The following is a 27,981-nucleotide window of genomic DNA, read 5'->3' as shown; positions in this document are numbered from 1 at the left end:
ATTACCCGTAGATTAATTTTTGAAATAAACCACTCTTACCATGTGGATAAAACAAGGTTATCTTATTAATGAAATGCTTTTAATCTCATTCCTAAACTACAAAAGTGATGTTTCAGGATCCTTCACAAATCCCATCAGACCATACAGGGGCTGTTAATAGTCCTATGGTCTGATGATGATATTTCGTAGGGATCCCAAAGATCATAAAGAATTCCCATAGTGCAAAATCTGACATTCAGCAACATTTAAACTGTGATTGCTTTTTTCCTGACCATCTGTGCACAGTCAGGATTCTTTAATTTATATAGCCTGGTTGTGATTGTTTTATCACTCTTCCTACGTTCAAATCATTGTAAATTTTGACAGGGCATTCCCATATGTCAGTGTCATTGTGCATACCTGTACACACTACCAATGTTTTATGGTCTTCTGAAAGACTTGCATTCTTTCGTGGCGCCTCTGCAGCCAGGTGGGAAGGTGCACACGCTTCTTGATTAGACCAGGGTTCAAGCCCGTCACCACCAAATACCGAGGATGCGGAAAGGTCAAGGGAATGACCACCGCATATTCCCGGAGAAATATGGCCTTAGTTGCTAATGCTCCAAAAAACCAAATAACAAACAAACGAACAAACATTCTTTCGTTCTTCTGGAAGATTTTCTGTATTCAAATTTTCTCTTGCAAATTTGAGTTGTAATCCCCATAATCCAAATTTGTTGTACTCAATGAACACAGGTCACTGATAGTACAAGTTGATCAGCCCTTATAAACTATTAGCTGTTTCATTCACTATTCCTCTGTTCTTTAATTTTTGTTAGATATTTCTAGCTTGAGTAAGTGCTGCTTCTCTAATGTTTGCCTCAACTTGTCTTCCTCTTGATCCTCTTCTTTAGTACTATTAACATCCATTTCTGTTTGGAATGCCTGTTTAGGTAATTCTCCCTTCTGACCTTCCTGTATGGCCTTTACTACCTTAAGTTTGATTTACTTGCCTTACCCTTGATGGTTACATAAAGCCTAGACTTGATTGCATAGTCTAGATCTTTCTTCGTAAAACCAGGGAAGTCGAATCCCTTTATTTGTTATCCAATCTTGTGAATAAAGAATGGCAAGCACCACCAATATTAAGGTTTTTGGAGCTGACATCTTCCTTTCAAAACCGGAAGACGCAGGCCAGCTTAGGTGAGTCTTTGCATCTATAAAATCCTTTTAACTTTTTCCCTTTCTTGCCTCTTAAAGTTATCAAAAGTTTTAATACTCACACAGACTATTTCACGATACTAAATCATGAAGATCAATCCCTTGGCTTTGAAGGGCTCGTACAACAACACTGTTCATTTTTCTCTCATTGTACTATAAAGTGTATTTACTTAAATAAAACACACAACTGACATACTATCAGTTTAACCAGTGCCTTGAATTGTCTAGTCTTCATATCTGGTGCTGTTTTGCATGTGCATGTCACTGTATTTAAATCAATGATTGTATAAAAATTTGTATATTTATTTTATATTAGTTTTTATTCATATAACTTATTGTATGCAGTAAAATTTTGTTAATTTGTTGTTAGGTTATTTGAAATCTGATGTTATTTCCAAAATAACGGTAAAAGGGATTTTGCATGCCTTTAATTCGGATAATTGAAAGTACTTGTGCGAGGTCTTCTGAATTGCATCCTGCTACTTGTGAATAGCATGTCTACTTTGAAAAGACTGCTGAAACCATCTACAATCAAACATTGTTATAAAGAAATTTAAGTTGGTACAATTTACTATTGTTAAAGGAGAGTATCATTATACTGTATACACTGTGCTGCCACTTTATTAGGTACACCCCTGCTGTGCACACAAATGGTTTTGTCCCACAACGTTGAAAGTCTCATGACCACAGTTGTAGATATAAATGCAGCAGAACAACCTTTCTAGTATCAGTTAAGTGTACAAACTGTAGCAAGAATGGGGAAAAGGAGTGATCTAACAGACTTCGAACATGGCATGGTAGTAAGCCAAGACATGCTGGACAAAGCATTTCTGAAACGGCAGTTCTCCTGAACTTTTCACGCACCACAGTTTCAAGGGTGTATCAAGAATGGTGCAATGAACAGAAAACATCCTCTCAATGGCACTCCTGTGGAAGAAAATCGCTTGTTGATGAGAGAGGTTGGCTAGAATTGTGCAAGCAAACAGATGGGCCACAATGTCGCACATCATGTCAGAATACAACCTTGGTGCGCAGAACAAAATATCGCAACTGACCACTAGTAGCACTTTGTCACGAATGGGCTACAACAGCCGGCAGCCACATCGCGTACCTTTGTTATCCATGAAGAACAAGAGAGTATGCCTCAGTGGGCACGGCAACACCAGCACTGGACTATCGAGGATTGGAAAACAGTTGCTTGGTGTAACGAGTCGAAGTTCCTGGTGCATCATGTTGATGGAAGGCTCAGAATTTGGCGAAAACAACATGAATCAATTCATGTCTGACGACTACTGTGCAAGGTAGTGGGGGCAGTGTTATGGTGTGAGGAATGTTTTCTTGGGACACGTTGGGTCTATTGATACCCATAGAGTCACGTCTGAATGCCGCATTTTACCTAGACATCGTTGCGCACCAAGTGCATTTGTTCATGTTGACAGTTTATCCTCAGTCAGATGGTTACTTTCAGCAGGATAATGCACTGGTGCACAAAGCCCAAATCACTATGGAATAGTTCCAGGAACATGACAATGACCTTTCTTTGCTGCAGTCACCCACTCAGTCCCTGGATCTCAATCCTATTGAACATCTTTGGGATGAGCTGGAAAGGGCTGTTCGTTGCAGGCCTACACCTCCGTGAAATCTCAAGGAACTGCTTGGTACTCCATTCCTATTCACTTATTTTATTTAGTGAAATTGGCTACTTCACAGGTGTGATTGAAGCAGCTGAATTGCAAATGACAAACAGTTGATTGCAACAGAGCCAACCAACCAACACTAGGAAATTCTGGGTTTTACATAGGTAGATCGCTGAATTTCTTGGTTTCCGTTGGCTCTGTGTAGTTTTATGGCAGATAACTTCTCTCATTGATCAATTAATCATTAATTGTTCTAATTTTTGTTCTGGTTTCCAAAAATTGAAGTTTAATTATTTGTAACTGTGCAAATTTAATTCTTGTATGTTAAATCTTATCAAGAATTTTCACTAAGCACTTTTTTTTTTTTTAATATAGGTCAAGATCAGCACACAGTTCAAGTTCAGTTTCAGTCAGTCAATACAGAACAGGTATCTCAGCAGTCTCATTATACAGCTGGAACACAGCAGTCTATAATTCAAGTATCTATTAACAAATCACTTTCTTCACCTGTCTTCTGCTTGCTCTTTTTGTGGTGGTCAATTTTTTTTCATTAATTCTTACTAGGGGACTTTTCGGTCACCCTGCTCACTTTTCTTGCCAACCTCCGCATGCGCTTTTCTTTGTAAAATGTAGAAGTATGACAGAGTAAGTCATTTTTTCTATGTAAAAGACAGCTGTCGAAATGCACTGATCAATATCTAATCAGGAAATGCCCTATGTAATTACAGTAAACCCCCGCTATTCGCGGTCGCTGATTTAATATAAAATGAAATCTAAAAAATGTGAATTTTAAAGCGCCATGAACATTTTCCGCCATAAAAAAAAAACATGGGCGTGGTTAAAATTATCTTTCCTGGTCAAAACAGCGCTCAGTGGGTGGGGGGAGAGGAGTGACAAAATCGCGAGCGTGGATGTTCTTGCTAATCCTTCTACAGTATGTGTTATGCACTTGCTGTGGAAGGTTTCGTCATTTGCTTTTAATTTATATGCTTATAAATTTATCAATTTATAAATTGATATGCTTACAAAAGTGATAAATCTACCGTTTTGCAGTGTAAAACAGACTTTTTCTAGTGTGTTAATGGAAGAAAGTGATTTTATTGTGGACAAGTTCTTTCTAACCTGTACAAAAATATAGCTACGAATAACAAGGGAAATGTGAAAAGATCAAGGAAGGTGATGATATTAGCAAATAAAATTGAGTTATTAGATGAAATTTTTAATGGTGAAAGTGTCTCCTCAGTGGCAAAACATAAAATCAATGAGTTAACGGTCCGAGCAATCAAGAAATCGGAAGAAAAAATCCGCCGTAGTGTCCGTGAAAACGTGTTAATTTCTCTGTAACTCGTGATGTTAAATTAGAAAAAATGGAAAAGGCTTTAAATCTGTGGATAGAAGACCGAACTCAAAATAAAATTCCTTGTTAGCTCAACTTAACAGTTCACTCATCATTTGTGAAAAGGCAAAACTCCTTTATCAACATTTTAGCGAAACTGGTGATAGCACTGGCGGGATAAGTTTTTTAGCTAACAAAGGCGCTGGTTTAAAAGATTTGTTTGAAATTTCTAATAAATATTACATCTAATATTAAATTGTTTCTTATTTTCATTTCGATGCCATATGCTTGCATTTGGCATCGAAATGCAAGCATATGGCATCGCCCCCCCCATAAAAAAAAACCCTTGCCAGGGATTTTTTTTAGCCCACCAATATAAAATGAAGCTAAATAACTGAAATGAATATTTATCTGTTTGCCTCCAAAAACATAAATGCAGCCCTGCATGTATGTGTGTGAATTATAAAGAAAACAATTTACTGCACTTTATTCCTTCTTCGTAAAAATTTACAACTACATAAATAAAATCAGTTATAGTCACTTAAATTGAGTCATAAAAATTAAAGTTAATTACATAAATAAGTCGTGATATTAATGGAAATAGTTAATTATATTTTAATATTTAATGCGATAGATGAGCTTGGTGGAGATTTATTAGCTTATCAATATTAGGTTTAATATCTGTAAGTAGAAGTCGTAAATCGCCACGTTTAACCAAATGCAGACAATATCTTTGTTTTGTCAGCAATTGAGATACAGCACTGAAACCAGTTTCAACTAGTATGATGTTGGAAAAGAAATAAGTAATTTTTTTTACAATTCCCCACAATTCAGGATAGTGGTCAGGGATTTTCTTTTGTAACCAAAATTCCTGGTATGAATTTTGAAATTTTGGCTTCAGTTCAACTTCATTTTGTAATTCAATCAATTCTTCTACAAAACGTTCACCATCGTCATTATTAAAAAAAGGATTTATAACCCAATCTGGAATTTTCAAATTAAAGAGATCTTCGAACCTTTCCTGCATATCTCTGTGCAACATTTCTAGATGATTACAAAAATTTAGTAGAGTTTCATCAGCTATTTTTTCTTTTTTCTCTATTTCCAACAGATTTGGAAATTGATACAATTTACGTCGTCCTATGTTGCACATAAAAAGCTTTAATTTTGAAATAATGCTGAAATTTGAGTTTTCGCCTTAATAAGCGTTACATCTTGTCCTTGTAAATGTAAGTTCATTGAGTTGAATCTAGTAAATAAATCTGCAAGATAAGCAATATCACTTAATTTTCTTGAGGTCATTATTAAGGTCGTTGTTCCTATCTTCAAAAAACTCGACAACAGTATCAAAGAATTCATAAAATCTGTTGAGACAGTTGCCTTTTGACAGCCACCGAACCTCGGAGTGAAATAGCAATCGTTCAAAATCTTCACTGTTTTGATCACAAAGCTTTCGAAATATACGATCATTCAGAGAATGTGCTTTAATTTTGTTTATAGCAGTAATAACAGTTTGTAGAGGATTGTGCAGTTGATCACCAAGTTTTTTCGCAACTAAATGCTGACGGTGAATGACACAATGAACAGTAATAATATTTGGCACAGCATTTTTTAAATAAGTCATAAAACCCTTGTAACGGCTAATCATTGATGGTGCTCCATCTGTCCCTGTTGCCCCCTTTCAAGCCTAATGCCCCCATGGATAATTCAAATCTTCCCCCCCCCAGGGGCGATATCGCCCACTTTGAGAAGCACTGGTCTAATACATGACCATGCCTTGCATCATTTGATCTTCCATTGTAATGTTTTTTGTATATTAATGTCAGTTGATGAAGGAACTTTTCATCCTGATATAGTAGAGGTATGATTGTAAATAGTTCAGTATTTTGTAAATATTTTAGTTTTTTGTAAATATCTGTATAGTTTTGTTATTATTTATATAATAACATTGCTGTTTTCATCCGTTCAGTCGCAGTAGACTTTGGAGACTTTACGGGCGAGCTGCCTCCATGCTGTCCGGTCTTCAACAGCTTCAAGTCCTTCATGCTCATGCCAGTGTCGCTCATGATAGTGTTGAGCCAACGTGTTCTTTGCTGACCTCTTCTTGTTCCACTGACCTTTCCTAGCATTATCAACTTTTCTGGTGAATTGGATTGCATTACATGACTGAAATAAGTCAATCATAGCTTGGTGATCTTGGCTTCCCGTGAGGTTTCTGAGATTCTTGAACTTGTTCATAAATTTTTCTGGTGAAAAATACTGGAGTGGGTCACCATGTCATTTCCAGTGGTGGTGCTATTATATTGCTTTATAGGCTTTTACTAATGAAAACTGTCTTTAAAAATCCATGTTTTCTGATAAGGTGATATTTTGTTCCCAAAATTATATACAACTAATCAGTGTGACAAATCCCTCCACCTAATTAAAGTCCCTTGCATCCATAACTTGTACAATTTAAAAAGCAGATCTTCAAACTTTCAAATGCCAGTGCTACACTAAAAAAAAGCATAGGCAGCTAGAATTGACAGAACAAAGACTGCTCTAACAGCCAAAACAGAATTATCGTAATTTAGTGTAAATATTACCTTTCCATGATTATAAATAGTCAAAACTTATTAACCTTATCATACTATACTAGAGTTTCACAAAAGAATTGAAAATAAACACCTTAAAACTATATCTTATTTAGCCCCTGTCTTATTTATTTTAAATGGCATTCTTACATCCATGGAATTGGCACGAACCATATTTCCAAGATTGTTCACATTGACCTACACTGAAAAATGAGCAATTTGAAAGAAGCAAGACTAGGAATTTCAAAGAAGCCTGGGCTATCCTGTGTATCCCAGATTGCAATATTAATTGAGACTGCAGGAAAATCATATTTTCCCCATGACTTGCATATGATAATTGCAGGCATTCACTATTCCAACAAATACAATCTACATCAGATAGACCTAGTTCCTCTTTGTAATGATGTCTGTTGTGATGTTATGCAAGACCAAACCAATAAGAATGCCCCACCCAGGACAGGGTGAGGCATTCCTATTGTTTTGGTCTTGCATGCAGTTCAGGGATGAAAAAAAAAAAAAAAAAAAAAAGTCAGTTTTGTTTTTAATTTTTGTTTGTCGTCAAAGTATGTGGTAAAGTATGCAGATTCTGTTGTGAGATTAAGTCCATATGCTGCCACAAAAAATGCTTGGCTGTTTCAGTGATAAATTGATTGCAGTAAAATGGTCACAACGAGGTTGTAAACCCTTCTGGCCTCAGATACCCAGAATATAAATGGAAATTTATTTACTTTGACTCTGAAACCTTGACTGCATAATCATGTTGAAAGTCTGTTTTCATGTAGGTTAGATTTAAGATTTCTGAACATGTAATAGTCACTGGGGACTAAATGTAGGCTGTAGAGCTTAGCTGCTCTTGCCATTTTTAATGGCATACTGAAAAACTCTACACTTATATGAATAAATGCATTGTCAAGTTTTTGTGGGAACCATCATGCCACTTTTAGACATAGATGCTTATGAATGAGCTTTGCACTGCTCTGTATGCACTTCTTTAACAATATCTGAAATCTTTATATATCATTAGTCATGATTATTTTTATTTATTTTTTTTTATAGTGGCAGTCAGTTATACTGTCAATCAATGCTATAAAACCGCCAATGTATATACTGGCAGATTTTTAGCATTGACTGATAGCATCAGATGGTCTTCTCCACTTTGGATTGTCTTCAGTAAATATTTTAATTGAATTCATTGTTCACCTTGATTATTGTGGTTTAATGAGAATTACTTTCCTTATGAACAGCATTACTTTATTTGCTTTGGGTTGTTCCATTTGGACACATAATGACATCTAAATTCTTGCTTTGAAATTTCTGTTACTCCTGTCTAGGTAAAAAATTTACTCCTCTTTTCCCCCAAGGTAAAAAACTACCTAGAGTGGGAATGTTAAATGTTTGAGTTAATTTTTTTTTATGCATATTGCACGGAAATGTAACTGTATTATTCATGTATTTTTCAACTGGTCTATTTTTCCCAAATAGAGGAATGCTATTCTGCTGCATGTTAGTATTAAGTAATTAAGTACCCTATATCCCATTTATCTTCTTTCATTTATAGTGAATAAGCATGTAACAGCCATCTTTCAATAAATGAATAAAATTTCTAAAGTGAGAGGATTCTTGTGAAGTGAATTGAATACCATTTAGAATTAATGTTTCTCACAAAGCGAGCTGATGTTGTGAGGAACATTAGTCTACGTAAATAAAACTTATACCTCACTCACTGACGCAATATAGCCGAAGAAGCCTTACTCACTGAATGGCGCATAATTGCTTTTAGCTGTTGTTGCACAATAAAACCGACAACTCTCTGAAGTGAGTAAGGTATAAGTCAAGTTTTACTTGCATAGATGTTTATTATTGTATATTATACTAATAAATTTCATTGTTACAGGCAAACAGAATTCTACAGCTGGATGGTACTAATGACACCAGTGATGATGATGATGAGGAAGAGGAAGATTTTCAGGATATTGAGGATGATAAAGATGATGATGATGAAAAAGAGGATGAGGAAAATGATGGGAATGGGGAAACAGATGTAAGTTTGGATTGTTTTGCTAATTGTTTTTTAATTTAATAATTTAATAATTAGTTACAATGGAAAAAATTAAATAAATGCCTGAAAAATAAAGCAGATTAACCAAAATAAAATACTACTTCAAATAGTACTTAATTGCTGTAGATCCTAAGATTTTAACTTCTTCATCAAGGGTCAGCAACCAAAACCAAAGGAAATACAGCAAGAAGTAAGGCCTCTTTTTCTGATATGAAATATATGTAGCAAGTGGAAAAAAATGAGCTGACGTACATATCATAGTTGACCAGACAGACCAAAATGAAAAGGAATAAGAAACAAATCAAATCTAATTAAAAGTAAAATGCAAAAATCAGGATAAAATTAATTCCAAAAAAATAAAAATTAATAAAATACCAAGCAGCTCTAAGTGAATTTATTTTGTTGGAGACGAAAGGGGCCTTTGACACTGTTTGGTGGCAAAGTGTCCTGGAGAGGTTCTGAGAGGCCGGGGTCTCCGTGCCTATTTATCGTCTCATCACGGATTATTTCCAGAATCGCACACTTGTGGTCTCCAGTGGATCCTGCTCTGTTGCAAGACCTGTGACTCGCGGTTGCCCTCAGGGATCAGTTCTTGGACCAGTATGCTGGAACGTGGTCCTTGATGGGTGGCTGGCTACCGAACATAATTGCACTACTAAGCTCGCTTACGCAGACGATTTAATTATCCTTGTTTCTGGAAACTCCAGACTACAACTTGAAATCTGTGCTAATGAAGTCCTATCAGACCTAGATGAGTGGGTAGTACACATAAATTAACTATTTCTGTTCCCAAAACAAAACACATTCTTCTCAAAGTAAAATTAAACCCAAATAGACCTCCAAGTATTAAGATTAAAGAACAATCAATAAAATTAGTTAACTCGTACAAATACGTAGGAATTATGTTAGATAACAAACTTCAATTCCTTACCCATTCTAAATATGTACTAAGCAATATCAAGACTTTGATAGTCAAAATAATCAGAATTACCAAAGGTTCTTGGGGTCTAAAACCCTCCACTCTCAAGCTGTACTACAAATGTATATTTCTCCTATTGTCTGTTATGCTGCGTGAACTTGGGGCCCCAGTATACACAGAGTCACGGTGGAAAAAATCTTGACTCAAGCCCAGCACTTCTTCTTGATTGCAACTTCAAGAGCTTGTTGCACAATTTCAGTGTCGGCACTACAGGTAATCAACAGTAAACTACCAATTAAATACGAAGTGCTGTACAATTACTTTCAGTATTGTAGAAGGAAGGGTATTGCAGCACAGTTCAGCCAGTTTTCTGTTAACCTGGTCTTGCCAGTGAAAGAAAACAACACTAGATTAAGAAACCAGTTCCTCCAGGAATGGCAAAACGAATGGACTAATGCCAACACTGGAAGAATTACTACCCTTTTTATACCTCAAGTTGCCGAATTTGACAAAAAACATTGGCCCTGGTTTAACCCAGGTCTTCACCTAACTTTCCTTTTATCCGGGCATGGCAGCCTAAACTCAGTTATTTACTCTGGGTTTGGCTGTGTCTCCTCTTTGTAAATGTGGCTCAGAGGAGACAGTCCAACATATATAATCTTGGAATGTCGATATTATGTAGACATCGATTTGAACTTCAGGCATTGACCGAAGTTTATGATGTAAATAACTTCAAGTATTTAGAATGTAAAGAAAATTATCAGGCACTGGCTAACTTGGCAGACAAGGCTTTCCGCAGAAGGAAAGGACTTGCCGACTGAGAATAATTATGTAATAAGTGTACTACCACTGTATATATTGCCTTGATATTAATCGAATTGTTATCAGGATCTCTCTGATGAGGAAATTTATTTGTGTTTATTGCTGGAAGGCAATATTAGCGTTTAGAATATATAAGTCAATGTGCTAGGTTCACTGTTGGGTGGGCGGTGTCCTGGGACTTCGGCCTCTAATAAGGTGCATGAATTGTAAATCTTAATTTGTATAAATTTTAAGATATATATATTGGACCTCATTGTAACCAAACTGGAAGGTTCTAACTATCTGTATAGTTGTATAAGTTGTGAAGGTTAATGTAGAAATTGGTGCCTTTAACATTTTGTAATAACTGAGTTGCAAGTGTTATGGATATACAGTATGGTCAAATGTGCGGCTATACTACATTGGTCTCAGGTAAGAGACTTATTGTTCGTAATAATTCCTGTGAAGTTGGTGGATCAATATGTTTTGTAAAACCACAAATTGTAAATATTCTACAGTTACTCTTCAGTGGCGGATAGGGGAATCCCTGGAGCCCCCCAAAAATAATAAAATACTTTGTACTGCTCTTAGACAAATATTTATTTTTCATGCACGATTAGATTGACTGAAAGCAATATTTCAGATGCTGTTTTCTGCTATCTCTCACTTTTTTTCGTCTCCAACAAAGTCTTTTAATGCTACTTTGTAAGTTATGGATTTCTGCCCTATACTGGTCAGTTTGCCTCATTTGTTTAATTGATGATTCCCCATCGCTCGGGTTAAGTTTACTTTTATCCATTTACACCTTCCCCCCCCATACTTAGGGCATACTTTTAACGTGTTATAAATATGCTGGTAACTAATTTGCTAACTTCTTTGGTCACCAATACAGCCTTGTTGGTGAAATGGACTGAGCTTCCCTCAGCCCATTTCACCAACTCCTGCCTGGCACCACAGTAAGTTGTCCTACTTTGACTATATCCTTTCATCTTCATATTACATTTCCTTTGTTCAAATTCACTTAGGGCTGCTTACTGTTTTATTCATTCTTATTTTTTTGGAATTAATTATATATATTTTTACATTTTAATTAGATTAGATTTATTTCTTATTCCTTTTCATTTTTCTCTGTTGGGTTGGCTGTGATATATGTCAGCTCACTTTTTTCCTCATGCTACGTGTATTTCATATCAGAAATGGAGGCCTTACTACTTGCTGTTTTTCATTTTGTTTTGACTGCTGACCCTTGAAGAAGTTAATCTTAAGATCTATAGCATTAAGTACTATTTGTAGTATTCTATTTTATTTAATCTGCTTTTATTTTTCAGGCACTGATTTAATTTTTTTCCATTTGTAACTGCATCTGACAGGTCAGCGTTTCCCCACTCATACTGTAATCTGCTTATCTACATTCCGTTATGGTCACTGGGTATTTCTGCTATTACTAGCAGTGCCCCGGGTACATAAACTATCCCAATATATTAATTTATCATTCCTTTTTTTAGCCGTTACTTTTCATTACAATTAATTATTATTTATACTGTGTGTGTGTGTGTGTGTGTGTGTGTGTTGTGTGTGTGTGTGTGTGTGTGTGTGTGTGTGTGTGTGTGTGTGTGTGGTATTATAGGAGGATTATAGTAAGATAATCATTAAAGGTTAATGATGATAAATGAGTGTTTCGCAGTATTATTAAAAAGTCTTTCTTATTGTATTATGGTTTAGATTAAAAATAATTTATGTAATTTTAATCTAAATTTATGACATGTTATATTACATAAAATTATATTTTTGGTTATTCAACCTCAAATTGATTTTGCCGTTACATATTGATCATCACAGAAACAGAACTCGTCACCGTTTTACTTTCAGTTTGGGTGATTGATCCCTTAAGTCACCCAAGTTGTGGGTAAACAATGATAAGTTTTGTATAATATCCTTTTGTGTGTGTGTGTGTGTATATATATATATATATATATATATATATATATATATATATAGTAACGAATAATGGTACTAAGAAGCTAATTAATATATGGGGGGGAAGTGCCTGTACGAAAAAGATAATAATAGTAATATAGCTTATGGATCAGGGACACTGCATTAGCAAAACATACCCTACAGCCATAATGTGTATATTTTTAATATTGTAAGTAGAACGCATAGATTAGATTTAATTGGTTTAAGTCTAATGAAAATACGGTATACACTGGGAGCGATATTATGGAATGAAAAAGAGGAAGAAGTGGACTAGAGATTAAAATAAGTGAAAAAGTGACTAAAATGGAATAACATTGCGGTGTCTCTCACAATTTCAGTGTCATCATCAGAGGTCATCCACCGAAATTATGAAAAAGACAGCAATGTTCTTGCTTCTGTTTCCGACATGATCTGTATGCTATTGTGCACGTGTGGTTGCCACCTGCTGTGAAGGCAAATCTAGATATGAATTTTGCATTAATAAGTTTATAAAGGATGTGCTAATAAAAGTGGTTATAATATGTAGTGCATACAGATCATCCTTATGGTCATCCATGGATATAGTCAAATTACTGTTTGATTCCTATATATAGGAATTTTGCTATCAGGGAAAAGGTGATTATCCCTTTGTATATGGCAGTGGTCAATTCACACCTTGAGTATTGTGTGCGTACAGGTCTGGAGGCCTTATTTTAGGAAGTATGTAGAGTTGTTTGAGTGTGTACAGACAAGGGCAACAAGATTGGTGAGGGGAACAAAGGGGTCCTCTTACCAAGAAAGACTGAAATTCTGCAAATTGCAGCCGCTGGACAGTGAGCACCTGCGAGGTGATCTGATTGAAGTGTATAAGGCCTTGAATGGGTTGAGCATGTTGAATTCTGATGGGATTCTTCTGCTTGCTCAGATTACAAACCTGAGGGGGCATAATTTCAAATTGAGGAAAGACAGTTGTAGAATAGATGTGCAGAAATTTCCATTTAGCCAGTGGGTGGTTAATTGCTGGAATAAACTTCCATCTGTTGTGGAAGTTTGATAGCTTAAATAAATTCAAGGAGGAACTGGACAAACTTTTATAGGGAATGGTTGTGTAAATTTTTTTTTTTTTTTTGGCTGATACTACATAAGCTCATACGCTTTTTCTTGAATCATATGCCTCTACTACTACAATGCTAAACAAAACACGACTTTTTTTATAATTTGACACCTGACAATACATTAAATTCAAAGGAGAAAAATGTGTTGGTTGGAAAAAAAAAAAAAGCCTTGCTAGATCGTGCTTTGTATGCACAAATATGTCAGGAACTGATTTAAAAAAAAAAAAAAAAAAAACTTATTGGAAAATCGTTAAACCTACCATGTTTAAAAAAAAATGTAAGGAAACTTCCTGTGGATTACACTGCGAACAAGAAAGCTTGGATGACTTCAGATATTTTTCAGCAATACCTAAGTGATAGGAATAAGGAGCTATTCAAAAAGAAGAAAACTATTGTGTTAGTTGATAACTGTCTTGCACATCCCCAGATTCAAAATTTGCCCAATATTAAGCTAATGTTTCTGCCTCCCAATTCAACATCAATTTTACAAGTGGACATAGGTGTAATCAAGAGTTTGAAAGGATTTTTATAAAAGATTTCTAGTTCTGCATCTGATCAGTCAAAGAGAACAGAAACTTGCAGTCTATATTGATATTGGATGCTATAAGTTTATTGAATGATGCGTGGAACAACATTTCTTCGATAACCATATTAAATTGCTTCAAGAAATAGAAATTAAATTCAAATGAAATTTCAATTGTAAATGAAGGAGATGGAAAAGGAGAAAATAACTTACCATTATCCGAATGGTTGCTAGGTAACAACGTGGTAGGTGTTAATACAGATAACATTGAATTTGTATGAGTCTGTGACAACTTATTAACTAGTGGTCTTCCTACAGAGAGTGACATTGTAGATGCTGTGCTCAACAAAGATGATGATATGATGACAATTGAAAGTGAATCAAAATCAGTGCCGACAATCTCATAAGCTCAAGGTGCAATGGACACAGTCAATTGTTTGAAGGAACTAAGGCAAGTAATGTGACATTTAACGTGTTGAGTGTTTTAAGGAGAAACTTAAGAAACACAAAGAGAAATCTTTAATACAAACATCAATTTTAAGATTCATAAATAGACTAATTTAAATCGTGTTTATTTATTAAATAGTATTGTTTTTAATTACAGAGAAATAAATTTAGTATTAAGTGTATGGTTTTAAAATTAGACAAATTGTGTTTAATATTAAGTGTATTGTAGTTTATACAAGTATATTAATACAAATAATATGTAGGTACTGTATATACACTTATTATTTTTTTTCTTTCTAATATTTCTTTTGTTTTTTGAATATCTTTTTATCAAGTTATTGAGAATTTAAAAAAATAGGAGGTAGATTTAACTCATCACTGATTTAAAGTGTTCATTGTTTATCAGCCCCAGGAGTTTCTCCATCTCGGCTATCACTGATATTGTGAGTAATGGTTATAATGAGGAAATTGTTGGTCTCTTGATGCTCGTTATAACCAAATTCGACTGTATTATCCTTTTGTATGCTAACTTTTGTACATTATATTATCCTGTGCATTTTCTATAGATCTATTGCAAAGCAAGCATTGAAAATACAGTTGAGTATATTGATGTACTTTTGTGTTGCCCTGCTGCAGTACCCCATCTCCGGCAGAGTCTAACCGTTCTGCTGCATTCTGTTATGTTAATATCCCTTTTCCCACTGCTATTGTATTGTATCCTATTTGATGATCTGTGGGCTGTCTGCTAAACTTTGATTCTTTTTTACTCTGCAACATGACCAAATGATGCATTTATTGCTGACAATGAAGAACATTTTTAGCATCTATATAAACTATAAAATTGTTTTGATAAAACAAAAAATTAATATAATTTTCCCTTGATGGTCTTTGAATTTACTTTTAAAACGAACACTCTACATAAGCACTGTATTTTAACATTTAGCTTACACAAAAAAAAATATTCATTCAGTATATTGAATAGGTTTCAGTAACTGTGTGGACTAAATCTGCATTCTGAAGTAATGTAGAATTGCACTCACTTCCTTTACTTTTCCAGTTTCTTTCACTTCAGCAGTAAGTAAGATTTAAATAATTTATATCTTGATATTTCTTTGTAAATTTCAAACTTTTCCCTTTCTGAAGCAAAATATTCTTTGTATGAGGAGTTATCATAAAAAAAGACTAATTTCTTGTGCTTTCCTAGATTGCTTGTTACCCTATAACAATCTCTCTGTACTCCTATGTGAACATCTATTAGCTTAATGTTCACATATAAACATTTCCTTGTTATATGTGAACTTTGTGTAAATTCTTTCTGAATTCTGACTACCTTTTTCTGATTTCTTGACTTATACCTCACTACTTCTCACTTTACTGCATTACCTCACATGTATCAGTTCTTTATCAAATATGGCAACCATATTGCTGTAACACCCACCAATTTTAGGGGAGAAGAGATTAAAGTCAGTTTCTAATAATTAAAAAAAAATTCATATTTTAAGAAAATGTTACATAGCATTAAATAAGAACTTTGTTTAAATTTTTTAAGAATATAATTTTAAAGACCACTACCATTTTCTAAGTTCTGACTGAATTTAGAAAATGGTGGTAGGAACCTTTTTTATCAGCTTAATGTTCACATATAAACATTGCCTTGTTTATATGTGAACTTTGTTTAAATTCTTTTAGAATATAATTTAAGACTACTATTTTCTAAATTCTCACTATCCTTTTCTGATTTCTTGATTTAAACCTCACTAATTCTCACTTTACTGTATCAGTAAAGTGAGAATTAGTGAGGTTTACCTAACATGTATCAGTTCTATGGCAATAGAAACATTTTGTTTCAACAATGAGGGATTAATTAATTTAGTTTTGCATTAATGTGCATGGACTGTTAAATACTTATCTATATACTGGGTGATTCACAAAAGATATGGCATAACTTCAGGAGCTGATTTCTGAGGCAGTTTTGAGTTTAAAAAAAAAAGTTAATATGTACATGGGTCCAGTTATGAATAATTGCAGAGTTATATAATTTTCATAGATTCTCAGCAACACATCATTGTGAATTACTCTCGTGCATCCTTTCAACTTGATTGAACATGTCCTGATGAAACACGTGCATTGGCAGTTTTGTGTTACTTTCAAGATGCTTGAACTTTCACTGAACTGAATGCTTGAACGTTGTTACTTTCAAGATGCTTCTTACACTTATGAGGACTGGATGTGCTAATAATGGTTTATATTCTATGGATTTTGGAATGGAAATGCTGTTTCTGAATAGCAACATTTTCTAATCATTGAAAAATACTGGATCACCACCCAGCATTTGCATCCCATATGAGTGTGCAGTTCAGCAAGATGTGGCTGAGCAGAAAATGTTGAGACAGTACAGTATAGTCCTTCTGTATTCAAAGGATATTCATGTATAAAGGTGGACTGTATCCCTACTGTGTGCAGTGTGTTCAGTTCCCAGGTTTGAAGTGTTGTTCCCAGTTTCCAAGACTGCTTGCCTGATGGCTGGAATTACGTAATTAGCTGAATGACAATTTGAATTCAGAGATGAAGCTCAGTTTGCCAAACACGGTGTCAGCAACACACAATTCCCATGTTTAATCAGAAATGAATCCCATGCTGCCCTGGCAAGTAATTTTCATTACCAATTTGGCAGTAATGTGCGGTATGGAATCTTCTAAAATCAGTTGACTGGTCCATTTATTTTTTGGTGTCATCTTACTGTACAGGTCTGTCTACAGTTTCTGCAAAATGAATTGCTACAACTGCTTGGCTACATAATGTTGAATGTACTTCCAACACGATGGAGTTCCTCCTCATTGTTCCTTTACTGTGGTTACTCATCTTATTGATGGATTCCCTGGGTGATGGATCAGTTGCAGTGGTCCACAAAATTGGTCATCTAGTTCACTGTACCTAAACTCCTTAGATTTTTGTCTGTGGGTGTGAATGAAATATTTTATACACAACACAAAAGGGCAAATGCCAAGATGCATTACTTGATTGCATACTGTGGCTTACATGAAAGACAGCCATGATGTGCTTAAATGAGCAGCTTGCATGATTTGCACACAAGTGAAAAAAATACATTGAAGTCAAAGCAGGTGGCAGCAGTGTTTTGGTATGGGGATGGTTTCCTAGCAATCTCTTGGAGCTGCCTTGCCTTTAGACTGTACTCTGAATGCTAGACTACCTTTGCAGTGTGGCCAGGTATGCCCATGTGTAGTGATTGGCCTTTCCCATAGTGCAGGTGTCTTCCAGCAGGATAATGCATCCTGCTACATTGCTAGTATTGTTTGTGACTTCTCCAAACATGAAAGTGACTTCCTGGTGCTACCCTGGCTACTGAATTTGCTGGATATTGAATCCCATAGAACATCTCTAGGTTTTTTTTTTTTTTTTTTTTTTTTTTTTTTAAGGAGCATTAGCAACTAAAGGCCATACTGCGGTGGTCATTCCCTGACCTTTCCGCATCCTCCGTATTTGGTGGTAACGGGCTCGAACCCCGGTCTAATCAAGAAGCGTGTGCTACGCACTGCTGCTCCTTCCCACCTGGCTACGGAGGCGCCACATCTCTAGGAGTATGCAGATTGACAGATCTGATGTTTGGATCCTCCACAACAGACTATTGCAGAACACAATCCTATTGACAATGTACAAATCTCCTTGCAACATTCAGATGCCTTATTGAGTTTGACTCACTGTGTGGTAGTGGTACTAGCAACAGTGGAGGGCATAAGCACTTTTTGATAGGCAATGTTTTGACAGGACAATGTGTATCTATATTTAAAAAATAAAAGTATTGACCTATCACTCTTCCTGTGATACTGTTATTTCATAATTGTATTTGGGGTGGGGGGAAAGACATTGTGGCAGTGTAACAATGTTACTTTTAAGGAAACACATTTCAGTGTCGAAAGAATTAGGTTAATTGGTAATGTAAGATTACATTTTCTTACCATTAGTGGTAATTTATAGAAATGGTGATGGTATTTGTTTGCCTTTGCAGGAGCCTTTAAATTCAGATGATGATGTAAGTGATGATGATCCTTCAGAATTGTTTGACACGGATAATGTTATTGTCTGTCAGTACGATAAGGTAAGCTTCTGTTATTAATAATATGAGGCAGTATATTATTGGGATCAATTACTTCCAAGCATTAATCGATCTGTCTTTTTTGTTGTATGTGCTTATAACTCTAAGTGTATTATGTCTAGAGGTGTGCATATGTTATGGTCTGAAAAACCTGGAATAATCTAAGCGGGCACCCTAATTGTAGTCTTAATTAAAGAACTTGAGGAATTGCTCCAGTTGTCGATGAAAATTGAACCAGACACTCCAAAGGAGTGGCACACAGTGATGTATCATGTGACTAGGCTATCAAGGAGGGCTGTGATAATACAGTAACAATATTTAACTTAAACCTTTTTAGCTATGTTTATTTTATCAAAGATGTATCACTATATACTTTTATGCTTTTCTTTTATAGTACATGGATGGGCTAAAGGGTTTGGGAGGCTGGGGAACTCATTACATGTTAATTAAATGTTTTTAATATAGAAGGTGGATTTTTCAGTTGTCCAGAAAAGATAGGTGGCATAAAAAAAAATAATAAATAAATAAATAAATTTTTTTTATGATCTTTCAAGTTTTTGCACATCTCACTTAGTGTTTAATGGTTGCCTTTCTCATGTTTAATATATAAATTCAAAGTATGAAAGGCCATTTGAACCTACAGTACTATAATACAGCACTACAAAAAAAAAAAAAAAAACTTCCCTTATGATACTTTTCCCAAACATCTCAACTTTACTCGAACATTTGACTACCCTTTGACTAAATAAAAAATTTATGATCTCTTGTGTATCTCAACTGGAAAAGAGTAAAGATACCATCAGCATTTATTTAGCATTTTTTAAAGACCTTATACACTTCAGTTAGGTCACCATGAAAATGCCTAGTTCCCAGAGATTGCAATTTGCAGAACTCCAATCATCCCAGATATGAATATCCTTTTGTTTTCCCAGCTAATCTTGTTGCTCTTCTCAGCCCTATTTCCAACAGATCTGTGCCCTTCTTTAAATTAGGTTTCCAGACCTGTATGCAGATGTCACCTAACTATCACTTTATTTAACAGGATAATTATGTCTTTGTTCCTGCTTGGAAAGAGCCTGTATGCCATTGATAGAATCCCATGAGCTATTCTAGCAGTGTGTTTGCATTGGGCAGAGAGTTTTATATCAGACTGTATAATCATCCCTACTTTTTTCTTATCAACTGTCTTTAGTTTGGTGGCAACCAAATGGTATTCCATTCTGGGATTACTGCTACATGAGTGCAGTACTTTGCATCTCTCATTGTAAACCTCAATTGCCATTTTTCAGCTGACATTTCCTTAGGTTGTTTATATCCTTTTGAAGTAGCTTCCCCTGTTTGCCATCTTTAACCACTGTGCCCACCTTTGTATCGTCTGCAAACTAAGACATTAAACTTGAAACACCTAATTCTTCAGTATTATTAATAAATGTTAAAAACAGTACGGAGCCCACTCCACTCATTTCATTACCCCATGAAGAGCAGTAGCTGTCTTCTACTATTTATAACCATCCCTATATTCATAGTAGTAACTTTTCTTCTAATGCCACCCCACTTTTCCAATTTAACAATTAAAAAAAAAAAAAAATTAAAGTTGCATATGTGGTAATGTATCAAAGGCTTTGCTGAAATCTAAGTATGTCAAAATTATTCTTTGCATCCTATTCCCTTGTAACAACCTCATAGTAATCAATCAGATTGAGGCATGGTTGCCCTTTAATAAACCCATGCTGTGTTTGCCTTTTGACTCCTCTCCTCCAAAGATGATTTTGCATTACTACTTTAACTCCTGCCTGCCTTCATTATTTTCTCTGGCACAGAGATTAAACTTACAGGTCTATAGTTACCACTTCACCCTTTGAATCACCCTTTTGAATAAGAAATAATTTGCATATCTTGAATCAGCAGGTGCTTTTCCTGACTCTAAGGATGCTCTCATTAATATGGCTAAAGGTTTAGCTGTAACAATTTGTTTTCTTTACTTTACTTTTTTTTGTTATTATGAAATTGTTTAACTATCAGTCAGCATTAGATAGGCTTCTACTAATCCCATTTGGCGCATTATAGCCTTAGTCGCTGATGCGCCAATAAAACTAAACTAAACTAAACTAATCCCATAACTAAAAACCTTCTGCCTGTGTGAATGTTGATGCAAAATATTTATTCAGTTTATCAGCAGTCTATAGGATCATCAACAGTTATACTATTAATATTCAGCATAGCAATGTGATTTATCCCTTTCAGTCTGCTGTTAACATAAACAAATAATTCTGTTGCTTTTCTTTGCACCTTTTGCCAAGAACCACTCATCTGCCTTAGCCTGCCTCCCCCACCCCTGAGTAACTTTATTACACACTGATTCTTACTTATAGTAAGAGTAAGGCTCTGTATTCTTTGATAATTTATAATCAACTTGTGCATTTTTCTTCTGTTACTAAGCTCTTTATTTCATTTTACATAAGTTTGTTGCTATAAGGTGACAATACTCGTTAAAGTCCTGAACTGCAAGAAGATAATGAAGTACATAGTTCATTAGCTGATTTCAGATAGATTGAAGGTTCCAAAGATTTTTATAATAAAGATATAAAACAGTGGATTCATTTGCCAGTAAATTAAATTATGGACAATACAGTAATCATATACACTCATGGGAATAGATGGATCTAAATGTGAAGAAGAAATTGAATCAAATCCAGGGTCAAAAATTTCTCATGAATTAGCAAAAAAGTTCTAGATGCAGCTTTATCTTTATATTGAACAACAGCCAGATTCAACAGTCAGTGATATGATATTTATTAAAAAAAAAAGTGGAGTGCTATGCTGCAAAATGTGACATTCCATCATCTAAACAAATGAAAATATGAAAATTGCTGATCTTATGTAATTATGATGGTACATATGTTTTAAGCGAAAATAAAAATTAAGATACCTAAGTATACTTTCTTAAGATTCCCATGCTTTAACAGACTTTTTCAATTAACTGACAAATTTACAGTCCCCAATCATTAAGTGGACTTTTACTGTACTTTCAAATCTGCCTTGTGGAAAGATCCATGTGTATCATTAAGGAAATTTGACACAAAGAAGATGCCAATGTGGATGAATAAAGGAACTAACTAGTTTAATAGAGGGAGAAAAAAGAATTGGTGGAGGACAGTTAGTTGATGAAAAGCTCTGAAGTGTATAATAGTTATATACTGGTTTGCAATAATAACAAGGATGGTTAGGATCTCAGAGGTTGATTGTGAGTAATCACTGGCTAAAAGAGTAAAGAAAGAGGCCAGCGAATTTCACACACATAAAAAAAAAAAAATAGCATATCAGTTTGGGCCCATAATTAATGGATGTAAGAAAGTTACTGATAATTCAATGAAATAACTGCTGAATTGATTTCCTCCTACTTTGCATAATTTTTTAGAGGTGAAAGTCCTTTTGTGGCAAAGAGAAACTGCTGGTAAATGATTGTAAAATCAGTGATATGTAAGTTACAGATGATTGTTGACAATAAACACTTGAGTGTGAAGGTAAGTAAGGGCTTTGGGGGTATATACCCCATTATTTTAAAGGAACAGTGAGGGATTGCATCAAACCATGATTAACCATTAAGGTTAATCATTAGGGCTTCATTAGACTCTGATTCTTTTTGATTGAGGAGGTGCCAGTGTATTGCCAATCCATAAAGGTCATTCCAAGGAATGACTGGAATAAACAATCATTGGGGATAACAAACTTAAGAACTACAGATTTAACTAGTTTTACTTTACTGGTAGTGAAATTATGGAGGTTACAGTTAAGAATGCAATAGGATCATCTAGACAGAAATAGTTTTCTCAAGAAGGACAATTTTTGATAAAGGGAAAGTCTTTAACTAATCTGACTTATAAATCACTGTACAGTACCCTATAAGGATTTAGAGGAGGCTGTAGCTGTATTTAAAAGAGTTTATTTAGAGACATTATTTAAAGGAATTATATAGAATGATTGGGGACATGCCAAATGATGTATAATTTATCTTTCTAGATGTGAAACATTTCCATTATCATGAACAAACATGTATTTCAAATGGTTCTAATGTATAATAGATTAATTCAAGAAAATTTGAATGTTCCTTGGAGATTTTAAGAAATGAATTCATTTACACAGTCTTAAATTGACTGGCAAAGGCATAAGTGCTGATTCACAGCAGCAGAAAATATTCTGAAAAAACGATTAAAGAATGATTATTAACCATTAATTGCAATATGATTGATATTGCAATTAATGGAACTTCACTGTATCTAGTGTATGGATTGTAAGGAGAAATTAGCCATGAATTTAACAGTTAACTGTAATATGTTTGCATGGTTTCATCATTCACCATGATTTTCATTGATTTTAAACTCATGTTTTAAGAAAAACAAACTTAAGGTATTAAACAGGGTATTATCTAGAATCTATTGGTTTGGGGATAGGGATGTTAAAACTGGTGGGGGGATTACATGGAATCAGATATTAAGGGTTTTTATAGGTAGTTGCATGTGAGAAAAGATGATGAGATTTAAATAAATATATATATTATTATAAGGCAGAATTTGATTTGTGATGTAAATGCTATATTTTATGAAGGTGGTAATTTTTCAGTCTGATGGCGACGTTGAATTGTTCTACTAGACCAGGAGTGGCCAACCTTTTTAAGAGTGCGTGCCAAAATTGGCTAAATCTTTTTTAAAAAAACTACCCTCGCGTACTCCTCAGAATTTTTTGCATGCTCCTCGGAAGGTGATATTCAAGACATTTAATTGCAAAATTTTGTCAGTACTTCTCACCACTCCAACTTCAAACAAATCACTGCATGAATACAACTATTTACTGAATGGTGTGACGTCACTACATGCCTTGCAAAGAGAATGGGTGTGTGCAGGTCACGACTCAAGTTGGTTCCTGGACTGATGTTATTTTGAAGTTTGAAATTTTTTTGGGATGCTCTGAATTCTATATGCCCAAAAAATTTGTGAGTGTGCCCATAGGTTTGCCACCCCTGTACTAGACCATGAGTGATATTTCCAAATGTTTACGGGCTAAAAGTAACAAATTCTTGATAGCAGCAGGTCTGTGGAAATTTATTTCCTAAAATGTCGAAGATTATCCTTATGATATTTATAACCGAAACCTTGTCTTTAATTTATCATAACAAATTAGCAGCAGGCAGAGAGATCTTGTTTAATCCCATTTACTTCTACAATATACAAGAACTTAAAATAACAACAAACCACTTTTTTTTTTTTTTTTTTTTCAGGATATATTTCTCTTCCCTCCCTTCAATTTTCTTTGGGAAAATTCAGTCCAATCAACTCTTAATGAAAGTTACCAAATTACAGAACACATTCCCTACTTCCTCACACAAATATTGCAGCATTAGGTATTTAATTCATTTGTAGTGGTAACCACCCTGCTTTTAGACCTTTCTTAAAATTTGACAGACAGAAAAAATATACATATTTTTAATATGTTATTTTTCCAAAAGGCCAATTAACTGAGTCATAATAAGAAAGCCCAAAAATGTCTCTGCCCTTTTCATTCCACATTGACTCAATTCTTTAGGTTAGAAATGGGTGTTGGAAAAGCTGGCAGTGAAAGTGTTAAAGGCAGAGATGCAAGATGTGTGACCTGTGGGCCACACTCTGAACTGCTGTTCACTTTTACAATGTCATATTGGTGGTACCTGGGCATATTTAAAGGGGTTATTCAGCTGCATAAGAATTCATAAATTTAAATGTGCATTCCAGCATGATGGTTGATGCACATAACTAGTAAATTTCTCTCATTAATATTTTCAGACCACTTAATATGATATACACACATTTTGGAACCACTGAATTTGGCACTCTTGATAAGAAGTCTCTTATTAAATTAAATAATTTCAGAGATATACACTTTTAGTTAATTGACATAAATTTTGTTTATTGTATACTCTTGATTGAGAGTGTAATTTTAATATTTTTAATTTAAAACAGATAACCAGAAGCAAAAATAGATGGAAATTTCAGCTAAAAGATGGTATTATGAATCTCAGAGGCAAAGACTACGTTTTCCAACGTGCTGCAGGCGATGCAGAGTGGTGAGAATAATCAATTTGATTGCCAAATATGTACATTAATGATGTAAAAATACTACTTTTGCATTACCCTTAGAGGTGTTTTGTTCCTTCTCATCATTCACCTTACCGAATCATAGCCATTCTTGATAGAGATAAGATTTATATATTTTGTACTTGACTTGTCCTCTTGTAGATTAATTACCTCGCCCCCCTCTCATTTGATGTAGTTAATTTCTGTGAGATCACTATCTGTTAAAATAGCACAGTAGTGAACTTCATGAACAGTAGCTGTATGCTAGAATATTTTGTATGTAAGTTTGTGAAGAGACGAGCAAAATTTCATACAGTAGTTTACTTTAAATGTAGTTATTTCCGTATCACCTGTTGTTATAATTGCCATTCTATGTGATAAATGCATACTGCTGTGCAGTCTTTTCTTGGAACGATTTGTATTTATCTCATTTCATGTTATGATCTGACATGTCTGTTGCCTATATATATGTTAGCATTTTTAATAAACTGTATGATTGTTTATTAAAATGCACTAAGCAATATGTCATCAGTTATTTCACACATAGTCATAGAAAGTTAGTTGGTTACTCTTTTTGTGATATTGTGTCATTGCAAATGCTTTTTGAACAAGTAAGTAAATACAGTGATCTGTGTATTTAATGCTTATGACTGTGGCTGCAATTTCATTTATATACAGAATTTTTTGAAGATTTTGAAAAGGAATGAACCAGAATATAAATAATTTGAAAAGTAGAGCTATTGATAAATTAAAACTAATATTAGTGATTTTGAAATTCATCTGTTCACTTCATTGTGCTTTCTACTTGTGTGGATTACTCTGCAGCTCATTTTGGCATTTAGTTTCATATGTATATTGATGAGGTATGTGTTCATTCAAGTCTATATTCATGTAAAGTGGATAGATGTACAAATATACTTGTGAATGTCTAACTTTATAATGTTGGCCATCACAGCAGTCCTGATTTAAACGTTATGTGTATAAAAATAATAATACATGCAATATAAAAAATCATTTCTTAATTGAAATGTCTGATTTTTGTAGGTATGTTTTCCGTTTCATCCATTATCCCTAATTGAAAACTTGACTTAGTTGATGTAAATTTTAGTTCCATTACTTATTAGAATTCTTCCATTATCCATAATTGGAAACTTCTGACCTAGTTGATGTAAATTTTAGTTCCATTACTTATTAGATTTCTCATTATTTTATGTAGAAATCTTATCCATATTTGATGTTGACTTTATAAAGATTATTAATAGTTGGCATTGTTTGTGGAAAATTCCTTGTCAGAGAAAAATAGTACTGTGAATACAAATATAAAATATAATTTACAGTTTTCCTGTTTCTGGTATATTAAAATATACTGCTGTTGTTGTATATGATGATTGTAATAACTTTGAAATAAAATAAAAATGTTACGAATTTTGAATTTTTCTGTGTTGGTTTTATTTATTTATTTTTTTTATCATTTTAAGCATAGTTTATCATCTTGTACTGTAAAGTATTACAGCAGTTTTTAATTGGGTGTATTAATTTTCAGGTTTATCTACCTAACCACTTTTTTTTTTTCTATTTCTTTATTTCTCAAAGACTGCTTTCCTGTATTCTTACATTTATAGTTCACAGTATTAGAAACAATCTGCAATATAAAATATGAACACTTTTGTAAAAGTGAAACCCAAGATTTTGGTTAAAATGACTTGCTGCATGAAATCAGGTCTAATATGGTTGGATGGATGGAATGGTTTAGTAGTGTCAATTTTTGTTTACAATTAATATTTACTGCATAAACATCAAGTTAACAGTGGTTTACAAAATTAATAATTAGCTTATTGCAATTTTTCTTTATATAGAATAAAATGTAGACTTCAATTTTATTTTAAAATGAGCCCACAAATTATTGCAGTTTTTATAAAATGATCTTGCTTCTTTGGTTAGACAAAGTCCTCAGTTCATATTGTAGGGATTGCCTTCAGGAAATCTTCAAACAAGTGTATTTACAAATATTCAAAATTGTCATTTGTAAAAAAAAAAAAAAACAGACGTTTAATGAGATTGAAATCTTGCATCATCTTTATTGGAAAAACTGAAAGTCTTTGGGAGCATGTGAGCTGACTGCATAACCACCTCATCTGATATTCTAAACCAAAAAGTGATCCATTTGAGAAGGCAGAAGCCATATTGTTTGAGCTATATAAAAATAAAGACATTAATACAAAGTAGAAAATACGTAAATATTTTCAGAGTCTGAGTATTTAAATATGTAAACTTCTTTAAGATTCTAGTAACTACAGCATTTTCTCTTAAATATAAAATTTAGAAGAATTCATGAACAAATTTATACCTTGTCTGGGTGCCAACTAGTTAGACTCCTAAGTGTCTGTGAAATATCTGTGGATACTGTCAGTTCATTGGCTAACTGGGTATATCAAGTACATGAAATAACTGTCAAGTCTAATCCAAGAGCAATATATGTCAGCTACTACTTTACCCACAAAGTGGCTATTGACATCACTCACATGCACAGAGTACACTACCACCCTGAGATGTGGGCTGGTTAGCTTTTGGCTGCGAAAGTAGTACATGATTGGAACTGTTTGGAGCTACTGTCCCTGACTTGTCTTCCTGTATTGCAGTTTTGAAAATTTGTGTAGAATCAACCTCTTTTCTGTGGAGTTGTCCGGTTCCACCCCAGGTCTTGTTAGACTTAATCTGGTAGGTCTGTTTCTCTGTATACGTCTGCTCTTCCTTCTGGTCACCGTGCCTGCAAGCTATGCTCTTGCTGTTTTACCACAAAACCGGTCTCAGAGTTCATTTTCATTGGGTTTATCATTCTGAGTCAAATTTCAGGATCACTACCACCAGGTCCAAGACAGTCTGACGAAGAAGTTCATTTCCTTTCTGAGTTAAAACTTGTACTTCGTGTAGGTAATCCTTTCAACATTAATAAGCTTCTCCAGGCTTTTCCCCATTGTACTATTGAATCTAACGAAGGATCACAGGTCATAGGTTGTTGTTATTATTTGGTTTTTAGGAGCATTAGCAACTAAAGCCATATTGCTCCGGGGATATGCGGTGGTCATTCCCTGACCTTTCCGCATCCTCCGTATTTGGTGGTCACGGGCTTGAACCCCGGTCTAATCAAGAAGAGTGTGCTACACACTGCCACTCCTGGCTACCGAGGCACCCCA

General features: G+C 34.4%; 1 protein-coding gene across 1 annotated transcript in view; it reads left to right on the top strand.

Moving 5' to 3' along the window:
* LOC150084587 (transcription initiation factor IIA subunit 1-like) overlaps window positions 1–25,478 on the top strand; it is an 85,316-nt gene extending 59,838 nt beyond the window's left edge. Inside the window, exons 7-10 of the mRNA XM_090375341.1 lie at window positions 3,213–3,265; window positions 8,641–8,787; window positions 18,594–18,683; window positions 24,674–25,478. Of these exons, the coding sequence (XP_090231467.1) occupies window positions 3,213–3,265; window positions 8,641–8,787; window positions 18,594–18,683; window positions 24,674–24,781 (398 nt within the window). The 3' untranslated portion in view covers window positions 24,782–25,478. The remainder of the gene's footprint in view (window positions 1–3,212; window positions 3,266–8,640; window positions 8,788–18,593; window positions 18,684–24,673) is intronic.
* Window positions 25,479–27,981: the final 2,503 nt, after the last annotated feature.

Source organism: Mastigoproctus giganteus, chromosome 6, assembly GCF_048544385.1.
Source record: "Mastigoproctus giganteus isolate SK-2022 chromosome 6, ASM4854438v1, whole genome shotgun sequence".
Taxonomy (NCBI): domain Eukaryota; kingdom Metazoa; phylum Arthropoda; class Arachnida; order Uropygi; family Thelyphonidae; genus Mastigoproctus; species Mastigoproctus giganteus.
Note: the sequence above shows the minus strand (reverse complement) of the source record. Positions and strands in the feature narration are given on the sequence as shown.